The following is a 17,062-nucleotide window of genomic DNA, read 5'->3' on the forward strand; positions in this document are numbered from 1 at the left end:
ATGAATTTGAAGATTAACGAATGTATTCATTTTTTAAGAATTAAATAGGTGACATGAGAAACATTCACAATTTTTTGAATTCTATTTAAGATTTGTTTTTTTTTTAGTTTAGAAAGAAAACTAAATATATGTTACTTTCTTAAATTATATATTAAAAAGCTAAGAAAAAACAGAAAAAGTTATATATCTTGAATTTTATTATTTTTGCTTTTAATAATTTTTCAATATAATGTCAAATTTACTATATAGATTTTTAAACATTTTATTCATAATGCGTTGCTTTACTAATTAAATAACATTAATGTTTTGAAATATTATAAATTTATTAAATTGATTAAATTTAAGCTTTTTTGTTTCATAATAATATTATTCTTAAAGCTTAGATCATAGCCCATTGTCAAAATATTAAATGAGTATAATTAAGTATATTAATAATTAAGAGTATAATAAATATTAAATTAGTATACACTAAAATATGATAATTTTTTAAGTATGAATATTCATATATATATATATATATATATATACACACATACAATAATATTTATCTATGATTTCTAAATTGATATTTAGATTTATCAAATAATACATTATACTTAATAAATTTATACATTCATAAAAAATATAATATTATAATTCAATTCTTCTTCTTCTTTAAGTGCCATACACCGTCATGTGTAGGCGCCTCTTTCTCATATTATTTCAATTAAAATTTAAAATTTATATATGCTTAAGTCACTTATTTAATTATCATATACAAAAACTGAAAAGAAATAATAAAACATGTGTAACGTAGACTTGTATTAGTTTTTCAAATTGTCAGCATAACATTCTGTAAATTAGTCAATAGTTGTTCTTTGTAACCACTGTTTTCATAAAACAAATCGCCACTATAAAAATAAATTATTAATATTAATATAATTAATATAATATAATTATTAATAATGTTTATTAATGCGCAATTTGTAATATAAAGTACAAAATATTGTACAAAAAAAAAACAAGGAAAATTTAAAGAGTCTATGATGTTAAATTATAAAATTATCAAATTTTAAATAGATAAGATATGTATAATGTTAATGCATATGTTTTATTGCTTTATTACGTTCGTAAAAATATTATGATAGCAACTAATGATAGCAAATTCTAGGATGTTATATTTAATAATTTCTACCTTACAATGTTATTTTGAATAAAGAAATAAAGAGAATAGAATAACTTAGAAATGAATTGAGTCGGAAAGATTTAATTAATATTTATGTTTACATCTGTATAATTTATTACAAAGTAATTATTACAATGAAAACATATGACTAGTAATATTAATATCAATAATTTTGATTTTAATGATTTATATTTAATGATTTATTTATACATTTATTTATACATGATATGATAGTTAATTTTATACAATAATTATATGCATATAATATTTTGAATATGTTACACATTTATATATATGTATATATACATACATACATATATACATATATATGTATGTGTTTAAATATTTTTTTGCATAGAATAAAATTAGATAATTAGATATTTTACTTTGAATAAATTATGGAATCCATTTATATTTTATGCAAAGTCTTTTAACTTTTATAATGACGAGCTTCGAAGACTCCATATCCAAAATTTGTTTGAATTATTTAAGTAAAATCGTTAATAAAGACTTTAGTAAGTATAATAATTAATTTTTTAATATAAATTTTAGACTATTACTTAATAAATATAATTATTAATACTGATTAAATTTAAAATCCTTTGTTCTTGATATAATAGTATTTTTTAAACTAGAATTGATGAAACTCATTTACAAGAAATTATAAGTATACGGTATGATAAAATCTAAAATTTATTTTACTTGTGTATTTCTACATACATATTTACATATTTGTAAATATATTTTATGATTTATGTAACTATTTATTATCTATATAAATAAATCCACAATTTACTTATGAAAAAAATTTTTAATTTCCAGATAATATATTTTTATATTTATTAAAATAAAGTCTAAAATTTATATATGTCTATATTAGTGTTATTTGATTATCATGCATACACATAGAAAGTGCATTGTCCATATTTAGAATTCATTTCGCAAATTGTCATGGTGATATTGCAGATTAATAATAGTTTCTGTTTATAATAATAATAACTTTTATATAAAACTCGTAATTGCTGTAAAAAATAGTTAATAATTATAATTTATATAGAGGTATTAATATTATAATATTGAAAACAGTTATAATATTTATGATATACATAAAATTATAATAAAAGAATCAATTATACGAAGACATTTTAATATTAGAACAAATATTTAAATTCGTGTATGTGTGTATTTTATTGTCAACTGATACATGTATATACATACATATATATATATATATATACATATATATATACATATATATATACATACATACATACATACATACATACATACATATATACATACATACATACATACATACATACATACATACATACATATATACATACATACATACATACATACATACATACATACATACATACATACATACATACATACATACATACATACATACATACATACATATATACATACATACATATATACATATATACATACATATACATATACATAGCAGTTGATCACAATAAAGATCGCATAAACATATTTTATGTATGTTACATTTTTTTAAATGGAAAAAATATTAAAATATAAATTATATATTATGAGATTGCTAAATAATTAAAAGAAAACATGCGAAAGAATGTTCATACATTATTTTTTCTACGACTGTTTATATCACAATCATCTTCACAAATACAATTTAATGATGAAAAAGAAATAATATTAATATTTTTATGTTTTATTTTAAAGTTTATATTTAAAACAATTTTTTATTTTATGTTAAACTACTGCTGCAAATATTAAATCGTACAATACTTGCAATAATATGTTTACGAATAATTTAGTCGCATTTTTTAAAATATAATGTACATATTGTTACTTATAATATCTTTTACTTACAATGTGTATTTCTTCTTACTGTAAGTGTAAATTGATAAATGATATGTCCCCATGTCTTCATCAAATCTTGAAACGGTGCACTACGTATTCCATATCTGTTTCGATGCTGACGAATTAAATGGATAAATTTCTCCAAATGTTACGAGTATATCTAGCAATAATTTGTAATATTTCTTATATATTTTATAATTCTGTGAACAAATTGTTGAAAATAAGCATTTAAAATAAGTGAGTTAAATAAATTAAAATAAGGTTAAAATAAAAAAGAAGTTTTATGATATAATTTTAATTATTGCTGGTATCATAATGATAAATATAATATAATAATATCTAATATTTTCTTATACATTAAAATTTTAATGAATATTATATATTAAAAGTATATCATGATTACTGCATTTCTATAGTTTTCTTAAATAAACATTTTACATATATTTACATATCTGCAAACTAGATTTATTTATGAATTATAAAATTATATTTTATGTTTAATAATAAAATTATAAGTAGATTATGAAAATTGCATTTACGTAATCGAATAAAAGAGGCAAAGTAGAATAAATAAAATTACTGCTATTGCTATGCCTGCCATTGCGTATATTGTGATTATCCATGTCTTCGCAAAAGTCGTCTTTGATATTTTGTATCTATAATTTTCCTCAATTTTACTTTTATGTCACGAACTTTTTTCACATTATCTAAAACAATAATGATATTTTATTCAATATTATATTCAATTTCTAAAGATTACGTTTTTATTTATTTTAGATTTTTATTAATATAATAAAAATTATTCTAAAAGATTTTATTTTATTAAAAATGAATTTTATTGTACATAGAATAATTATATAATGAAACAAATAACATATTTAAAATAAATTATTAATAAATTAAATTTTAATTAAAAATATAATCTTATTACAACAATTTTTTAATTATTGAATAATACATGAAAAATTATTTTATATATCTTTTTACATATATTGTTATATTACATATAAAAGAAAGAAAAAAATGAAATTATAAATCGAATGATTATATATTTTGATTATTTTATTGTACGTTTTCTAATATGATAATTTATTATATAGTTTATAATTCCTTATGATATAAAGGTATTGTCTTGATTTATCAATATTTTAATCTACGTCATATTTCTTTCTTCTAATTATATTTTATATATATTTGTTACGCATTTTATATAATATATTTATTATAAACGTGTGTCTCTTTATATTTTTATTTGTTATATTTCATAAATGGAATATTCATGTTTTGTACAATATAAATTAACTTACCTACAATAAAAATCCCAGCGGTCAAGAATAAAAATAGCATTTTAACGTTACTGTTAAACATTTTTCACTCTTTTTCTCTCTTCTAATTATAGATAATAAAATGTAACTAAACAAATTATACTTTTTTTTTTTGCTTATCTTGTCGTAATTAATCTTGTTATACTGATGCCTGTAACTAAGTAGTAACACAAAGTAACATGATTATTTTTATTAGCTACTATAAGAAATTTATCATTATTTGTCCAACATTTTATATTGTATTTAAGACAAAAGTTTAATTATTTATCTAATATCTAAAAAGATACTATAGAGTATAGAGTATAAGATTTCAAAAATATTACGATCGATATCCATGCAAACAAAATACATTTTAAAAAAGTGAGAATAAGATTAAGAAATACTTTTATGTAAAAAGTTATAATCTATTAGTTATTTATTTTATGCTTAATAATTAAATTATTATAAAAATCAATTCTTTAATCTTACCAAATTTGATCGGCTCTATGTCTTTTATGTGTGACAGACAACATATAAGTAACAATTGTACTTTAGGAAAGTTATAAGAACGTTACTTTTATTTGTAATTAAACAAAATAAATAAATACATATATAAGGTTATTTCACAGAATTTCACAGAATTGTTGATTCTTATTGTCATATTTATGAGGAATGTTACTTGATATTAAGTTTTCAATATGGTATAATTTAAAAACATTTATATATTTTGATACTTAAATTCATTTCAGATTTCTATTTTATACTATCTCTCTTAACCTCAAGGATTGGGATAATTTAGAAATAAATTATATGCATTTAAAAATAAATTATACATACACACACACACACACACACACACACACACACACACACACACACACACACACACACACACTATATATATATATATATATATATATATATATATATATATATATATTTTTTTTTTTTAATTATATTGTATATAATTATTTTATTTATAAATCTAATAATTTGCAATTATTTAATTCATATATATATATATATATATATATATATATATATATATATATACGATTTATCTCACAAAAGTTATATTGAATTTTTATTTTAAAATTATTTTTTAACTTTTCATTGTATTTATGTTTAATTAAAAATTAATACAAAATTGTTGGCTCTTAAATTTTTTGGTAAAGTTATATTAATTAAAGTCAAATTATTTTCAATATTATATAATTTTCTTTATTTTATTTCTAAATATTGATAAATATAACAACAAAAACGCGCATATAATTTGTATTTTTCCCCAATCTTGGAAAAATTTAATCAAAAAATTAGTTCTCAAATTTCTTGAACTATATCTGTACATTTGTCTAAATAAGCGTTACTTACACGATATTCATCTAAAAAAAAATTTAACTTTTTAACTTTTCTTTTTTTAATTTTGAAAAATTGTTTTTTTTTAACTTTATGTTGCTTTTTTAGACTTAAATTATATTGACTATCAAAATGAAATCGATTACTTGAAACAAAATTTTTTAGTAACTATAATATAAATATAAATTTTTAAATCAATGCACGCGTGATAATTAATTGTGTGTTATTATTTTTAATAAAGACGTTTTGGACATTTTGAATCGTTTATTTGCTAGAAGCGCCTTATCATTCATTTCACAAACAAGAAATAATTTAAGATAGAATTACTTTTCAGTAATATAAAATCTTTTGTTAATATTTTTTTAATGTTCGTTTTTGTTAGAAATTCGAAGTTTTTTGAGAGAGGAGATCATATTAATCGATTAAGCTTTTTAACTTTTTTAATTATATTTGTTTTTTGTTTCTTTTACATCAGAAATAAAGAAAGATTACATAGATCTGAAATTATGAAGAAAATTAAAAGTTTAACTTTAAAATGTATCATTTAACTTTAAAATGTATCATATATGTTTTAACATGTTTCCGTAAGTCTAATTTTTTTTATTTTTATTTATTTTATAATGCAATTCTGAATTGATTTTTTTCAGTTTTGAAATTCTTACTTCACCTATGTATTGTTTCTATAATTAAACAAAATTAATTAAATTGAATACATTTTAAAAACATAAATCTTTTCTGTCATATAGTATGTGTTTGATAATAATGTGTTTATTGCATTGGCAAATTTATTGTTTTATGATATGAAATGAATGAAATTATATTTACCGACTTATTTATATTTGACATACGATACATAAATGCATTCAATCACAGGTTCATTATTTGCAAGATCTGTTCTTAATGTACTAATGTACTAATGTATGTATTTAATGACAATTGAATATAATTAATTTAAAAGAATCAACAATATGTGCAAATTTGTGTACACGTATTAACACGGAAATCAATATGCATAACAAATATACTTCAGATAATTAACTATTAAACAAAGAATTTTTTTATGTCATAAGACACGTATAGCTATAATATAAAATAATATTGTGCGTGTGTTAGATCCATATGACAAATAAATATTAAGTAAATATTAATTTACAATGAACAGTAATTTAGTGTGTACTCTGTGATTAATAAAAACATTTTGGATAATTTTTAAATAATCTAATGATTTCAGAATTTTGTCAATATATATATATATATATTTATATTCATATTACAATCCATTACAATGGCAGTCAAAGTATATGAGCAACAGTAAAACTAATCATATAAGAAATGTTGAGTCAACTTATATCTTAAATGTAACATTTATATACATATATATGTAAATTATAATTTGTATGTTATATTATGTAATTCATAAATTTATATAAACTATAATATATGTTTATAATATATGTTTATAATTTCATAAAATTATATATTTATAATTTATAGAAATTTATAATATTATCATTTATAACATACTTTAAATTCTAATTTTGGAAATATGATTTATTGTTTTTAATTGAAGATTTAATATTTGAAATTTATTCATATTGATTTATTATGTACATTACGACATGTTTTTATGCTAAAACTAATAATAAAAAATTGGAAATTGTAATTATAAAAGGTAAACATTTGAAATATAATATGTATTTTAATTTTACTTTCGTGAGCAGTTACATACTTATAAATATATTTATTTATGGCGTATAATATCGGTACTAGATAAATAAATATTTTATACTGACAAATCTTAAATTTCAAATATTGATGTACTTGTATCTTCAATTAATTAAAGTTTAAACTTTATATGCATTTAGTTTGATACTTAGTTATCACATATATATTTATAATAATTAAAAATAATAACGAAGAATATATTGTTTATATTTGCGATTCACTTTGCAGGTTGTCACTTTAAATCGATTCTATAGATTAGTAATTGTTGTATGTAATAATTTTTGTCCTCCCATAATCCTATATATAAGTTTCGTACTGTAAAGAAACAAATTATTGTATTCTTTAAATTGTATTCTTTAAATGTAATTTTTAATGATACAGAGTAATGAGATTAAGAGTAATGAAATTCTGTAATTATCTATCTAAAATTCTACTAGAAAATTATAAAGTTATAAAGGCGACTTGATATTACTTGATATTACAATATTAAAACTGTGTATATTAAGTTATTGCAAGTATAAATATTGCAAGTATAATATGCCAAATACATTTTGTATGTTTTTTATGTTAATACAATATAAAAAATTAATAAAGATTGATATTATATTGTGGAATAAAAATAATGTTACACGAATTTACAATTTGTAAAGAAGTAACAAATAATTCGAACTGATATCTTAGTAAAGACTATATGGAATCCAGTGATTAAGAAAACAAAGAGAATCGAAACGTTTCAATATCTAAATTAGAAACTTGAATTTTTAGAAAAGATTTTTATTTTTTATGAAAAAATGCTTTTTGAAGTAGTATTATGATCAAAAGTAATAGTTGCGTTTATACATTGCAAACATTGCTTCTTACTTATTCGATAATTTGTATTCCTCCGTTTAATTCATGTCTTACAACAGGTTCAGGACGATTTCTTCGAAAATATCGACGCCAGTTCCTCAAACGATACATTGTATTTCTATAGCTATTATGGATGTAGTTAATAATGTCTCTGTAATCTGCAAGTAGATATATTTGCATATATTTGTATTACTTGAATTACTTAATTGACGAAACTTTTTTCTAATATTTAATATTAATCGCGTTTGTCCAAATTTATGATAAATAAGGAAATACTTCCTGGTTTTTTTATACATAACATTTTACTGAGTAACAATATTATGACTAAAATCTAATGTTTGCAATATCATATTATAGATATAACTTCAACATACATTTAGAAGATTTAGAAGATTATGTGAACTAACTTAGTTATAAAGTTATAAGCAAAAATGTTGTAAAAAGTAAACTTACACGTTATGAATATCTGTGTGACAATTAACCCTATAATTAAACCGAAAAGCACTAAATATTTTAATATAGGATTATTCTTTGATGGAATTTTTGAATTCGCTGTCTGATTGGTAGTTTCATTGTTCGTACTATTTGTTGAAATTATACTTATGTTTTTTGTTAATTCCATGTTCCCGGTGATGACATCTATAAATATTAATATTTCTTATTCAATTGCATATAATTTGTAAATCCTAATTTTATTGGACATTTATTGTTACATATATATATATCATATGATTTTTAATTTTTTTTATAATTTATTATGAACTGTCTAATTCAATCATAGTATGATTAACATTATTTTTTGTTGTCAAATTTATAATTTTTAATTTTTAATAGATAGAAGGTATAGCTTTGTTATATCGATTTTTTAATGTTGTGTTAAATGAAGAATTGTATCACATATTATATCTTATAAGGGACTGTAAAAAATAAATAAGGATACATTAAAATATTGATTTGATGCTTATATAAATTTATTAATATACAGTTTTAATTATTGTTTTAATTTTCTTTTTATTATGTAGTTATATTTTACGATATGATATTACTTGTCTCGTTAACATATGTTCAATCTATGTCATTTTTTTGATGTTGGTGTGTGTGTGTGTGTGTGTGTGTGTGTGTGTGTGTGTGTGTGTGTGTGTGTGTGTGTGTGTGTGTGTGTGTGTGTGTGTGTGTGTGTGTGTGTGTGTGTGTGTGTGTGTGTGTGCGTGTTGTATAATTTTTTATATAAATTATCTTACCTGAAGTTAAAATTACGAAGATAATAGCAATGAGAGCGGAATATACCAGTTGCGTATTAATAGTAATCATTATTTATTTAATCTTTTTCTTGGTATTAATTAAATTAAAATTTAAATTGAAATGTAAAACTGTATTTATTTGATTCACTTAGTTACTTAATTTATTCACTTAGAATTCTTGTAATTCCTAAAATTAAGAACAAATTATTTTGATATTAGTTAGGCGTATGATATTAGTAGACGTTAAGAAATGCGTCTGTTCTTATCTGTTTAAGGATTAAGTATATGAGGTACCACGGGACAGGTAGAAGGAACGAAGGTAAAAGGGAATATATTTATTATAAAGTTTATTATAAAGTAACTCTCAAATAGCCATAAATAGTTTATGCATAATCAATAATATTACTATTTTTTTACATTTACATTATGTAAATGTTATTAACGGTTAAACAGCAAAATAAAATTGAAAATATAATTTCAAAATTACAAAGCGAATAAAATATGAGAATATGAAATGTAATTTTCAAAAAATTCAGGATTGTAATCAATTAGTTAATAATCGATGATTTTTATGAAAATAGAATATAAAAAATAGTATATTAAATTCTAATCAGACTTAAATTAATAATTATTAATTACGAAATTAAAATTAATTTATAATTCTAATCTGAACGAAAATTTTTATCGTTTTCATGATATGTTTTTTTTTGAGGAAGTCATGGGAATTGTGGAAACACTTTTACTAAATTTTACTAAATTTGTTCAAAATATTAACAATTATTATTATTAACAATTATCTCACAACATTTTTTTATGTATCTTAACAATATGTGTATGTGAAACCGTACATTATAAACACTTTTTACATAAACTCTCTTTAAATAATATTACTTTAATCTTAATTTTCTTTTCTTAATTTTCTTTTCTTAATTTTCTTTTCTTAATTTTCTTTTCTCAATTCTTAATTTTCTTTTTCTCTTAGTTTTCTGTCGAGACGAATTTTAATATTAGTTAGTTTAATATTAGTCATGCTCGTTTTGTCAAATTAGTCTTATACGGAAATAAAAAAATATCATAGGTATAATATCAAAATATTTAAAACAAATATTACAATTGTAATTAAATTAAAATATTTACGAACTACAGAACAAGTAATTTTTCGAGTTATGTTATAAATCATAAGGCTTTGAATTTATCTATATAATTTGATTTAAATACGTACAATATTATCAATAGAAAATAATGGTTTAACATTAATAAAGTACTAATGAAACATGATACAAAAACCAATATTAAATAGTTGAATTCTTACTTGATTTTTACTTAATTATTAAATTCTTATTATTCTTTATTTTATCAAAGCGAAAATTTATCGTCTTTATGTCTTTTGTGTATGGCAGATAACGTGATAATGACAGCTAGATGTATAGAAGTCGAGAACGGTATTTCTGTTTGTCTGTATCACAGCCAATACGAACGAATGTTATTTGTTGTCAGAATCCTAAATAATTCGTCTAAATATTCGTCTATTTGTTAGAAGTTTCTTCTTCCTTATTTCATAAACAGGAAACTATGATAGCTTTACTTTTCAATATTATAAAATTTGCTTTTTAATTTTTTTAATTATATTTGCTTCTTGTTCTTTCTCTTAGATCAAAATAAAACAAGAAAGAAAGAAATTACATAAATTGATATATCTGAAAGTTGACACGAAATGGATTAAAAGTTGATTTAACTTTAAATAGTATCATATGTGTATTGACATATTTCCTTTAATTTGGTTTTATTTATATTTATTTATTTTTTTATACAATTCTAAATTAAATTTTTAGTTTTGAAATTCTTTCTTCATCTATATATTGTTTCTTTGATTAAATAAGATTAATATTAAATTGACTACATTTTAATAATTTAAATATTTTCTGTAATATTTATGAGCAGCACGAAAAGTTAGAACAAAAATATAATATGTGTTTGACAATGTTGCGTTGCAAATTTATCGTTTTGAGATAAATGAAATATTTATTTATATTTGACCTACAACACATAAGTGCATTCAATCATACTTTCATTATTTGCGAGATATGTTCTTAATGCATTAATCTATATGTATATTCAATAACAGTTGAATATATTAATTTAAAAGAATCAACAATAACTGCAAGTTTATGCACACGTATTAACGTGGAAATTAACACGCATAATCCAAAATAATCAGCTATTAAATGAAGAAATTTTTATGTCATAAGACACGTATAGCTAAATAATTTTGTGCGTGTATTAGATTGATATGACATAAATATTAATTTATGATTAACAGTAATTTAGTGTGTATTTCTATTATCAATAAATATATTTTGGATAATTTTTAAATAATTTGATGATTTCAGAATTTTGTCAGTATATATATTTATATTCGTGTTACAATTCATTACAATGAACAGCCAAGATATATGTAACAGTAAATCTAATCATATAAGAAATGTTGAATTTGTCAAATTTAACATTTTATCTTAAATTTATTACATCATACAATTTATTACATTTATGTACATGTACATGTAAATTATAATTTGTACGTTATATTATGTAATTTATAAATTCATATAAACTATAATAGAATATATTTATAATTTGTATCTTATTAAATTATATATTTTTTATAATATATATTTATTTAGAATTTTATAATTTTATATTTAGAATTTGATAATATTATCATTTACGACATATTTTAAATTCTAATTTAGGAAATATCATTTTTCAATATTAACTAAAGATTTAATATTTGAAATTTGTTCTTATTGATTTATTATATACATTGTGTTTTTGTACTGGAACTAGTGAATAAGAATTATTTATAAGAAGTAAATGTTAAAAATATAAGATATATATTCACATTTTACTTATGTGAATAGCTACATTTATATAAATATATTCATTTATCATATTCAGCCTCTGTAATCTATACTAAATAAATGAATATTTTATATTGACAAATCATAAATTCCAAATATTGATGTATTTGTATATTCTTATGTATCTTGTACTCTTCAATTAATTAAAGTTTAAAATATATGTGCATTTAAATCTGATACTTAATACTCACATATATTTTTACAAATAATAATGAGAAATATATTGTTCATGTTTAGAATTCACTTGCAGGTTGTCATTTCAATCATTTCATTTTAAATTGATACTGTAGATAGTAACTGCATATAATAATTTGTGTCCTCCTATTAATCAATTTCTTCCTGTAAAAAACAAATTAATTATTGTATTCTTTTGATATAATTTTTAACGATACGGAATTAAGTTTAATGAAATTCTGTAATTATCTATATACAATTCTAGAAAATTAGTTATAAAGTCGACCTGATGTTATTTGATATTACAATATTGAAATTGTGTAGATTAATCCCAAGTATAAATATCGTAATATGTTAAATACATTTCGTACGTTTCTTATGTCATTACAATATAAAAAATTAATAAATATTGATATTATATATTGTAGAATAGAAATAATATCACACGAATTTACAGTTCGTGCGACTTGTAAAGGAGAAACGAATAATTCGAACTGATATTTTAGCAAGAACTGATATAAAATCTAGTGATTAAGAAAACAAAGAGATAGAGACGTTTCAAAGTATAAATTAGAAACTTAAATTTTTAGAAAAGATTTTTACTTTCTATGATAAAATGTTTTTTGAAGTAGCACTATGATCGCGAATAATATAGTTGGATTTATGCATTGCCTGCATTGTCTCTTACTTACCTGTTTGAGAATTTCTATTCTTTCGTTTAATTCAAGTCTTACAACAGGTTCGGGACGATTTCTTCGAAAATATCGACGCCAATTTCTCAAACGGTACATTGTATTTCTATAACCATTATGGATGTAGTTAATAATTCTGACATCTGCAAGTATGATATGAATATATGATTGCGTATATGTTGCGTGTATTAAAATTGAAGAAATTTTTTTTATATTAAATATTAGTCGCGTTCGTCCAATTTTATAATAAATGAGAAAATACTCCATGTCTTTTTCATTCTTAACATTTTACTGTGTAACACTTTATTGTGTAATGTATGATTAAAATCTGATGTTAGCAATTTATTATAGATATTACTTCAACACATATTTAGAAGATTTATATATGAATTAATTAGTTATAAAGTTATGAGCAAAAATGTTGCGAAAATTAACTTACTGTTTATGAATATAGATACGCAAATTCCACATATAGCTAAACCTACACTTACTAAACGTGACATAAAAAAATAGATTGATTGGCCTTTTGAATCCGCTGTCTGATCGACAGTTTCGTTATTTGTATTATTCATTGAAAATATACTTATGTTTCTTGTTAATTTCATCCCGGTGATGTCATCTATGAGAATATCGACATTTCTTATTTAATTACATACAACTTGTAAAGCCTAATTTTATTGGCCTAATTTTATTTATTATATTGGATACAATTATATTAGAAGATATTTATTTTTTTTTTTAATAATTTGTTATGAACTGTGTGATTTAATTATAATATGATTAAAATTTATGTTGTCAAATTAATTTTTGAGTTGAAGGTATGGCTTTGTTATATTGACTTTTTAATGTTAAATGAAGACTTGTGTCACACATTTATATGTTGTAATGGACCATAAAAATTAAATAAGGATAAGGATTAGTCAAACTACAAATTTGATAATTATTTAAATTTATTAGTTTATAGTTTCCATTACTATTTTATAATTTTCTTTATGTAGTTATATTATTTCATGATATATAAGATTACTTGTTTTATTATTATATGTTTTAATCTATGTCACTTTGATATTACGATTAAATATTTGAATAAACTTGTACTTTCATATATGTATTACATAATTTTATTTTATTAATTATGATTGACGTTTTATACATGTATATATTGTTTAATTTTTTAAAGTTATATAAATTATCTTACCTGATGTTACGAAAATTGCATAGATAATAATAGTAGTAATAATAATAGTAAAGGCGAAACATAGCAGTTGGGTATTGATAGTAACCATTATTTTTTCAATTTTTTTGTTAATTGTAGTTAATAAAATTTATCTGTATAACTATATTTATTTTATTCACTTAATTATTCAATACATTCACTTATAACTCTCGTAATATCTAAAATTGAGAATTAAAATACATTAATATAGTATAATAGTACAATATTAATATATTAAGAATTATTTTTGTCCGTATTAAATGTATCAGTACTTGTCTATTAGTCCGTACACGACGTGTAGAAATAAAGAAATAAGATTTGAAGGAAATCGAGATTGGATTTAGTTAAATATTTATCAGTTTTGGATATAAGAAAAAAAGATTTAATGTCATTAGAAGAAACAGAATATATTTACAAATAGAATGTAAGAAAGAATTTTAAATTACAATGAAGGTAAAACAAGTAAAATTTATTGCAAGAGAAAATTGATTTCTCTTTTATTACTTCTTCTTGGCAAAGTCGCAAAAAGTTAAGGATATCTTAAATTTTTCCATTATAATTACTTAATTGAAATTTTTGATTTACGGAAATGTTTCAGGATTACGTATATAAGATTACACGGAAAGGTGGAAGATTGTTTTACATTCACTCTATATAATTGTTATTAACGGTTAAACAGCAAAATAAAATTGAAAATATAATTTCAAAATCACAAAGCAAGTAAAATATGAGAAATAAAATGTAATTTTCAAAGATTTAAGATTGCAGTTAGCAATCTATTAGTGATTTTTACGAAAAAATAGAATAGTATATTAAATTCCAATCAGACTTAAACTAATGACTATTAATTAGGAAATAAAAATTAATTTATAATTCTAATATAATTTATAATTCTAATTTATAATTCTAATCTGAACGAAAATTTTTATCATGATAATTTAGATGTTTTTTTTTTTTTTGAGAAAATCACGAGACTATGAAAACATAAAATTTAGCTCATATTACTAATAATTATCTTACTATAATTTTTTACATGTATCGATATGTGTATGTGAAATCGTATATTATAAACATTTTATATAAATTCTCTTTAATATTACTTTACAACATTATGCTTTCTGTGAATTTTTATATTAGTCTTTATCGTGCTCGTTTTATCAAGTTATTCTTATACGAAAATAAAAAGTATCATGAGTATAATATCAAAATATTTAAAATATTATATTACAATTGATAACAATGAAATACTTAAGAATTACAGATTAAATAACGATTATTCTAGTTTCGTTAATATGTCATAAAACGTATGGTTTTGATTCAAATACATACAATATTATAGAAAATAATTTCTTAACATTAAATAAGTATTAATGGAATCTGATATAAAAACCAATGTTAAATTGTTGCGTTGATCTCAATTATTAAATTGTTATTATTCTTTATCTTACTAAAGGGAGAACTTACCGTCTCTATGTCTTATGTATATGATAATGTGGTAATGAACAATTAGATGTATAGAAGTCGAGAATGCTACTTCTGTTTGTCTGTATCACATTAGCCAATAGGATTGAATGCTATTTGTTGTCAGAATCCTACATAGAATCGTCTGTTTGTTAGAAGTATATCTTCTTCCTTATTTCACAAATAGGAAACTATAATAGCTTTACTTTACAACATTGTAAAATTTATTTTTCAATTTTTTAAATTATATTTGTTCTTTGTTTCTCTTAGATCACAAATAAAGCAATAGAGAAAAATTACATTAAAATGATATATCTGAAAGTTGACACAAAAAGGATTAAAAGTCGATTCAACTTTAAAAAATATCATATATGTATTGACAAGTTTCCGTAAATTTTATTAATATTTATTTATTTTTTAATACAATTCTAAATTAATTTTTTTAGTTTTGAAATTCCTTCTTCAACTGTTTATTGTTTCTTTGAGTAAATAAAATTAATATTAAATTGACTAAGTCTTAAAATAATATAAATTTTTTCTGTAATATTGATGAGGAACACATAATATGTAACTGTAAATACATGCATATAATACGTAACTTATAAATTTATATAAATTATGATATATGTTAATGAGCTAATAAGATAAGCTATTAAACAAAGAATTTTTTAAATCATAAAACAAGTATAGCTAAATAATTTTGTGTATTAGATCCATATAAATATTAATTGATATAAATATTAATTTAAAGTTAACAGTAATTTAGTGTAGTTATATTTTCAATAAAGACATTTTGGATAATTTTTAAATAAACTTAGATTTCAGAATTTTGACAATCTATATATTTATATTTGTATTACAATCCATTACAATGGCAGTCAAAGTATATGAGCGACAATAAAACCACATAAGAAATGTTGATTTTGTCAACTTATCTTAAATCTAACATTTATATACATATACATGTAAATTATAATTTGTATGTTATATCATATAATTCATTAATTCATAAACTATGATATATGTTTATAATTTGTATTTCATAAATTTATATATTTATAGTTTAACAAATTAATAATGTTATTATTTATAACATACTATAAATTC

General features: G+C 20.5%; 3 protein-coding genes and 1 long non-coding RNA gene across 6 annotated transcripts in view; 1 reads left to right on the forward strand and 3 right to left on the reverse strand.

Annotated features, from left to right (window-relative positions):
- LOC105432177 (uncharacterized) overlaps nucleotides 1-17,062 on the forward strand; it is a 337,430-nt gene that overhangs the window by 47,171 nt on the left and 273,197 nt on the right. The window lies entirely within an intron of this gene.
- Nucleotides 1,836-4,862, reverse strand: LOC105427322 (uncharacterized). Its single transcript, XR_967886.2, has 5 exons — nucleotides 4,813-4,862; nucleotides 4,327-4,501; nucleotides 3,559-3,726; nucleotides 3,029-3,219; nucleotides 1,836-2,187 (listed from the first exon to the last, which is right to left on the reverse strand). It is a non-coding gene; the product is annotated as an uncharacterized LOC105427322 (long non-coding RNA).
- On the reverse strand, nucleotides 7,265-10,977 carry LOC148934945 (uncharacterized). Of its 2 annotated transcripts, none has more exons than XM_089083374.1 (5): nucleotides 10,818-10,977; nucleotides 9,495-9,681; nucleotides 8,707-8,892; nucleotides 8,266-8,411; nucleotides 7,265-7,719 (listed from the first exon to the last, which is right to left on the reverse strand). In XM_089083374.1, the coding sequence occupies exons 2-4, from the start codon at nucleotides 9,562-9,564 to the stop codon at nucleotides 8,266-8,268; spliced, it is 402 nt and encodes a 133-aa protein (XP_088939500.1). In that variant the 5' UTR covers nucleotides 9,565-9,681; nucleotides 10,818-10,977; the 3' UTR covers nucleotides 7,265-7,719. The 2 variants fall into 2 exon arrangements, with proteins under 2 accessions (XP_088939500.1, XP_088939499.1); XM_089083373.1 differs by having other exon boundaries at nucleotides 10,807-10,977.
- On the reverse strand, nucleotides 12,223-17,061 carry LOC148934946 (uncharacterized). 2 transcript variants are annotated; one of them, XM_089083289.1, is made up of 5 exons: nucleotides 15,959-17,061; nucleotides 14,477-14,673; nucleotides 13,718-13,897; nucleotides 13,279-13,421; nucleotides 12,223-12,751 (listed from the first exon to the last, which is right to left on the reverse strand). In XM_089083289.1, the coding sequence occupies exons 2-5, from the start codon at nucleotides 14,562-14,564 to the stop codon at nucleotides 12,737-12,739; spliced, it is 426 nt and encodes a 141-aa protein (XP_088939415.1). In that variant the 5' UTR covers nucleotides 14,565-14,673; nucleotides 15,959-17,061; the 3' UTR covers nucleotides 12,223-12,736. The 2 variants fall into 2 exon arrangements, with proteins under 2 accessions (XP_088939415.1, XP_088939414.1); XM_089083288.1 differs by having other exon boundaries at nucleotides 14,477-17,061.

The sequence above is a fragment of the Pogonomyrmex barbatus genome, unplaced genomic scaffold (assembly GCF_055798465.1).
Source record: "Pogonomyrmex barbatus isolate J1 unplaced genomic scaffold, ASM5579846v1 scaffold7, whole genome shotgun sequence".
In the NCBI taxonomy this organism is placed as follows: Eukaryota; Metazoa; Arthropoda; class Insecta; order Hymenoptera; family Formicidae; genus Pogonomyrmex; species Pogonomyrmex barbatus.

Bases quoted from the DNA above. Each gene is read 5' to 3' on its own strand.
- LOC148934946 (XM_089083289.1), bottom strand. From the start codon at position 14,564: ATGGTTACTATCAATACCCAACTGCTATGTTTCGCCTTTACTATTATT. The intron at 13,898-14,476 runs GTAAGATAATTT...ATATTCTCATAG, and splicing joins TGCAATTTTCGTAACATCAG to ATGACATCACCGGGATGAAA. The intron at 13,422-13,717 runs GTAAGTTAATTT...TCATACTTGCAG, and splicing joins CGTATCTATATTCATAAACA to ATGTCAGAATTATTAACTAC.
- LOC148934945 (XM_089083374.1), bottom strand. From the start codon at position 9,564: ATGATTACTATTAATACGCAACTGGTATATTCCGCTCTCATTGCTATT. The intron at 8,893-9,494 runs GTAAGATAATTT...TAATATTTATAG, and splicing joins CTTCGTAATTTTAACTTCAG to ATGTCATCACCGGGAACATG. The intron at 8,412-8,706 runs GTAAGTTTACTT...ATCTACTTGCAG, and splicing joins CACACAGATATTCATAACGT to ATTACAGAGACATTATTAAC.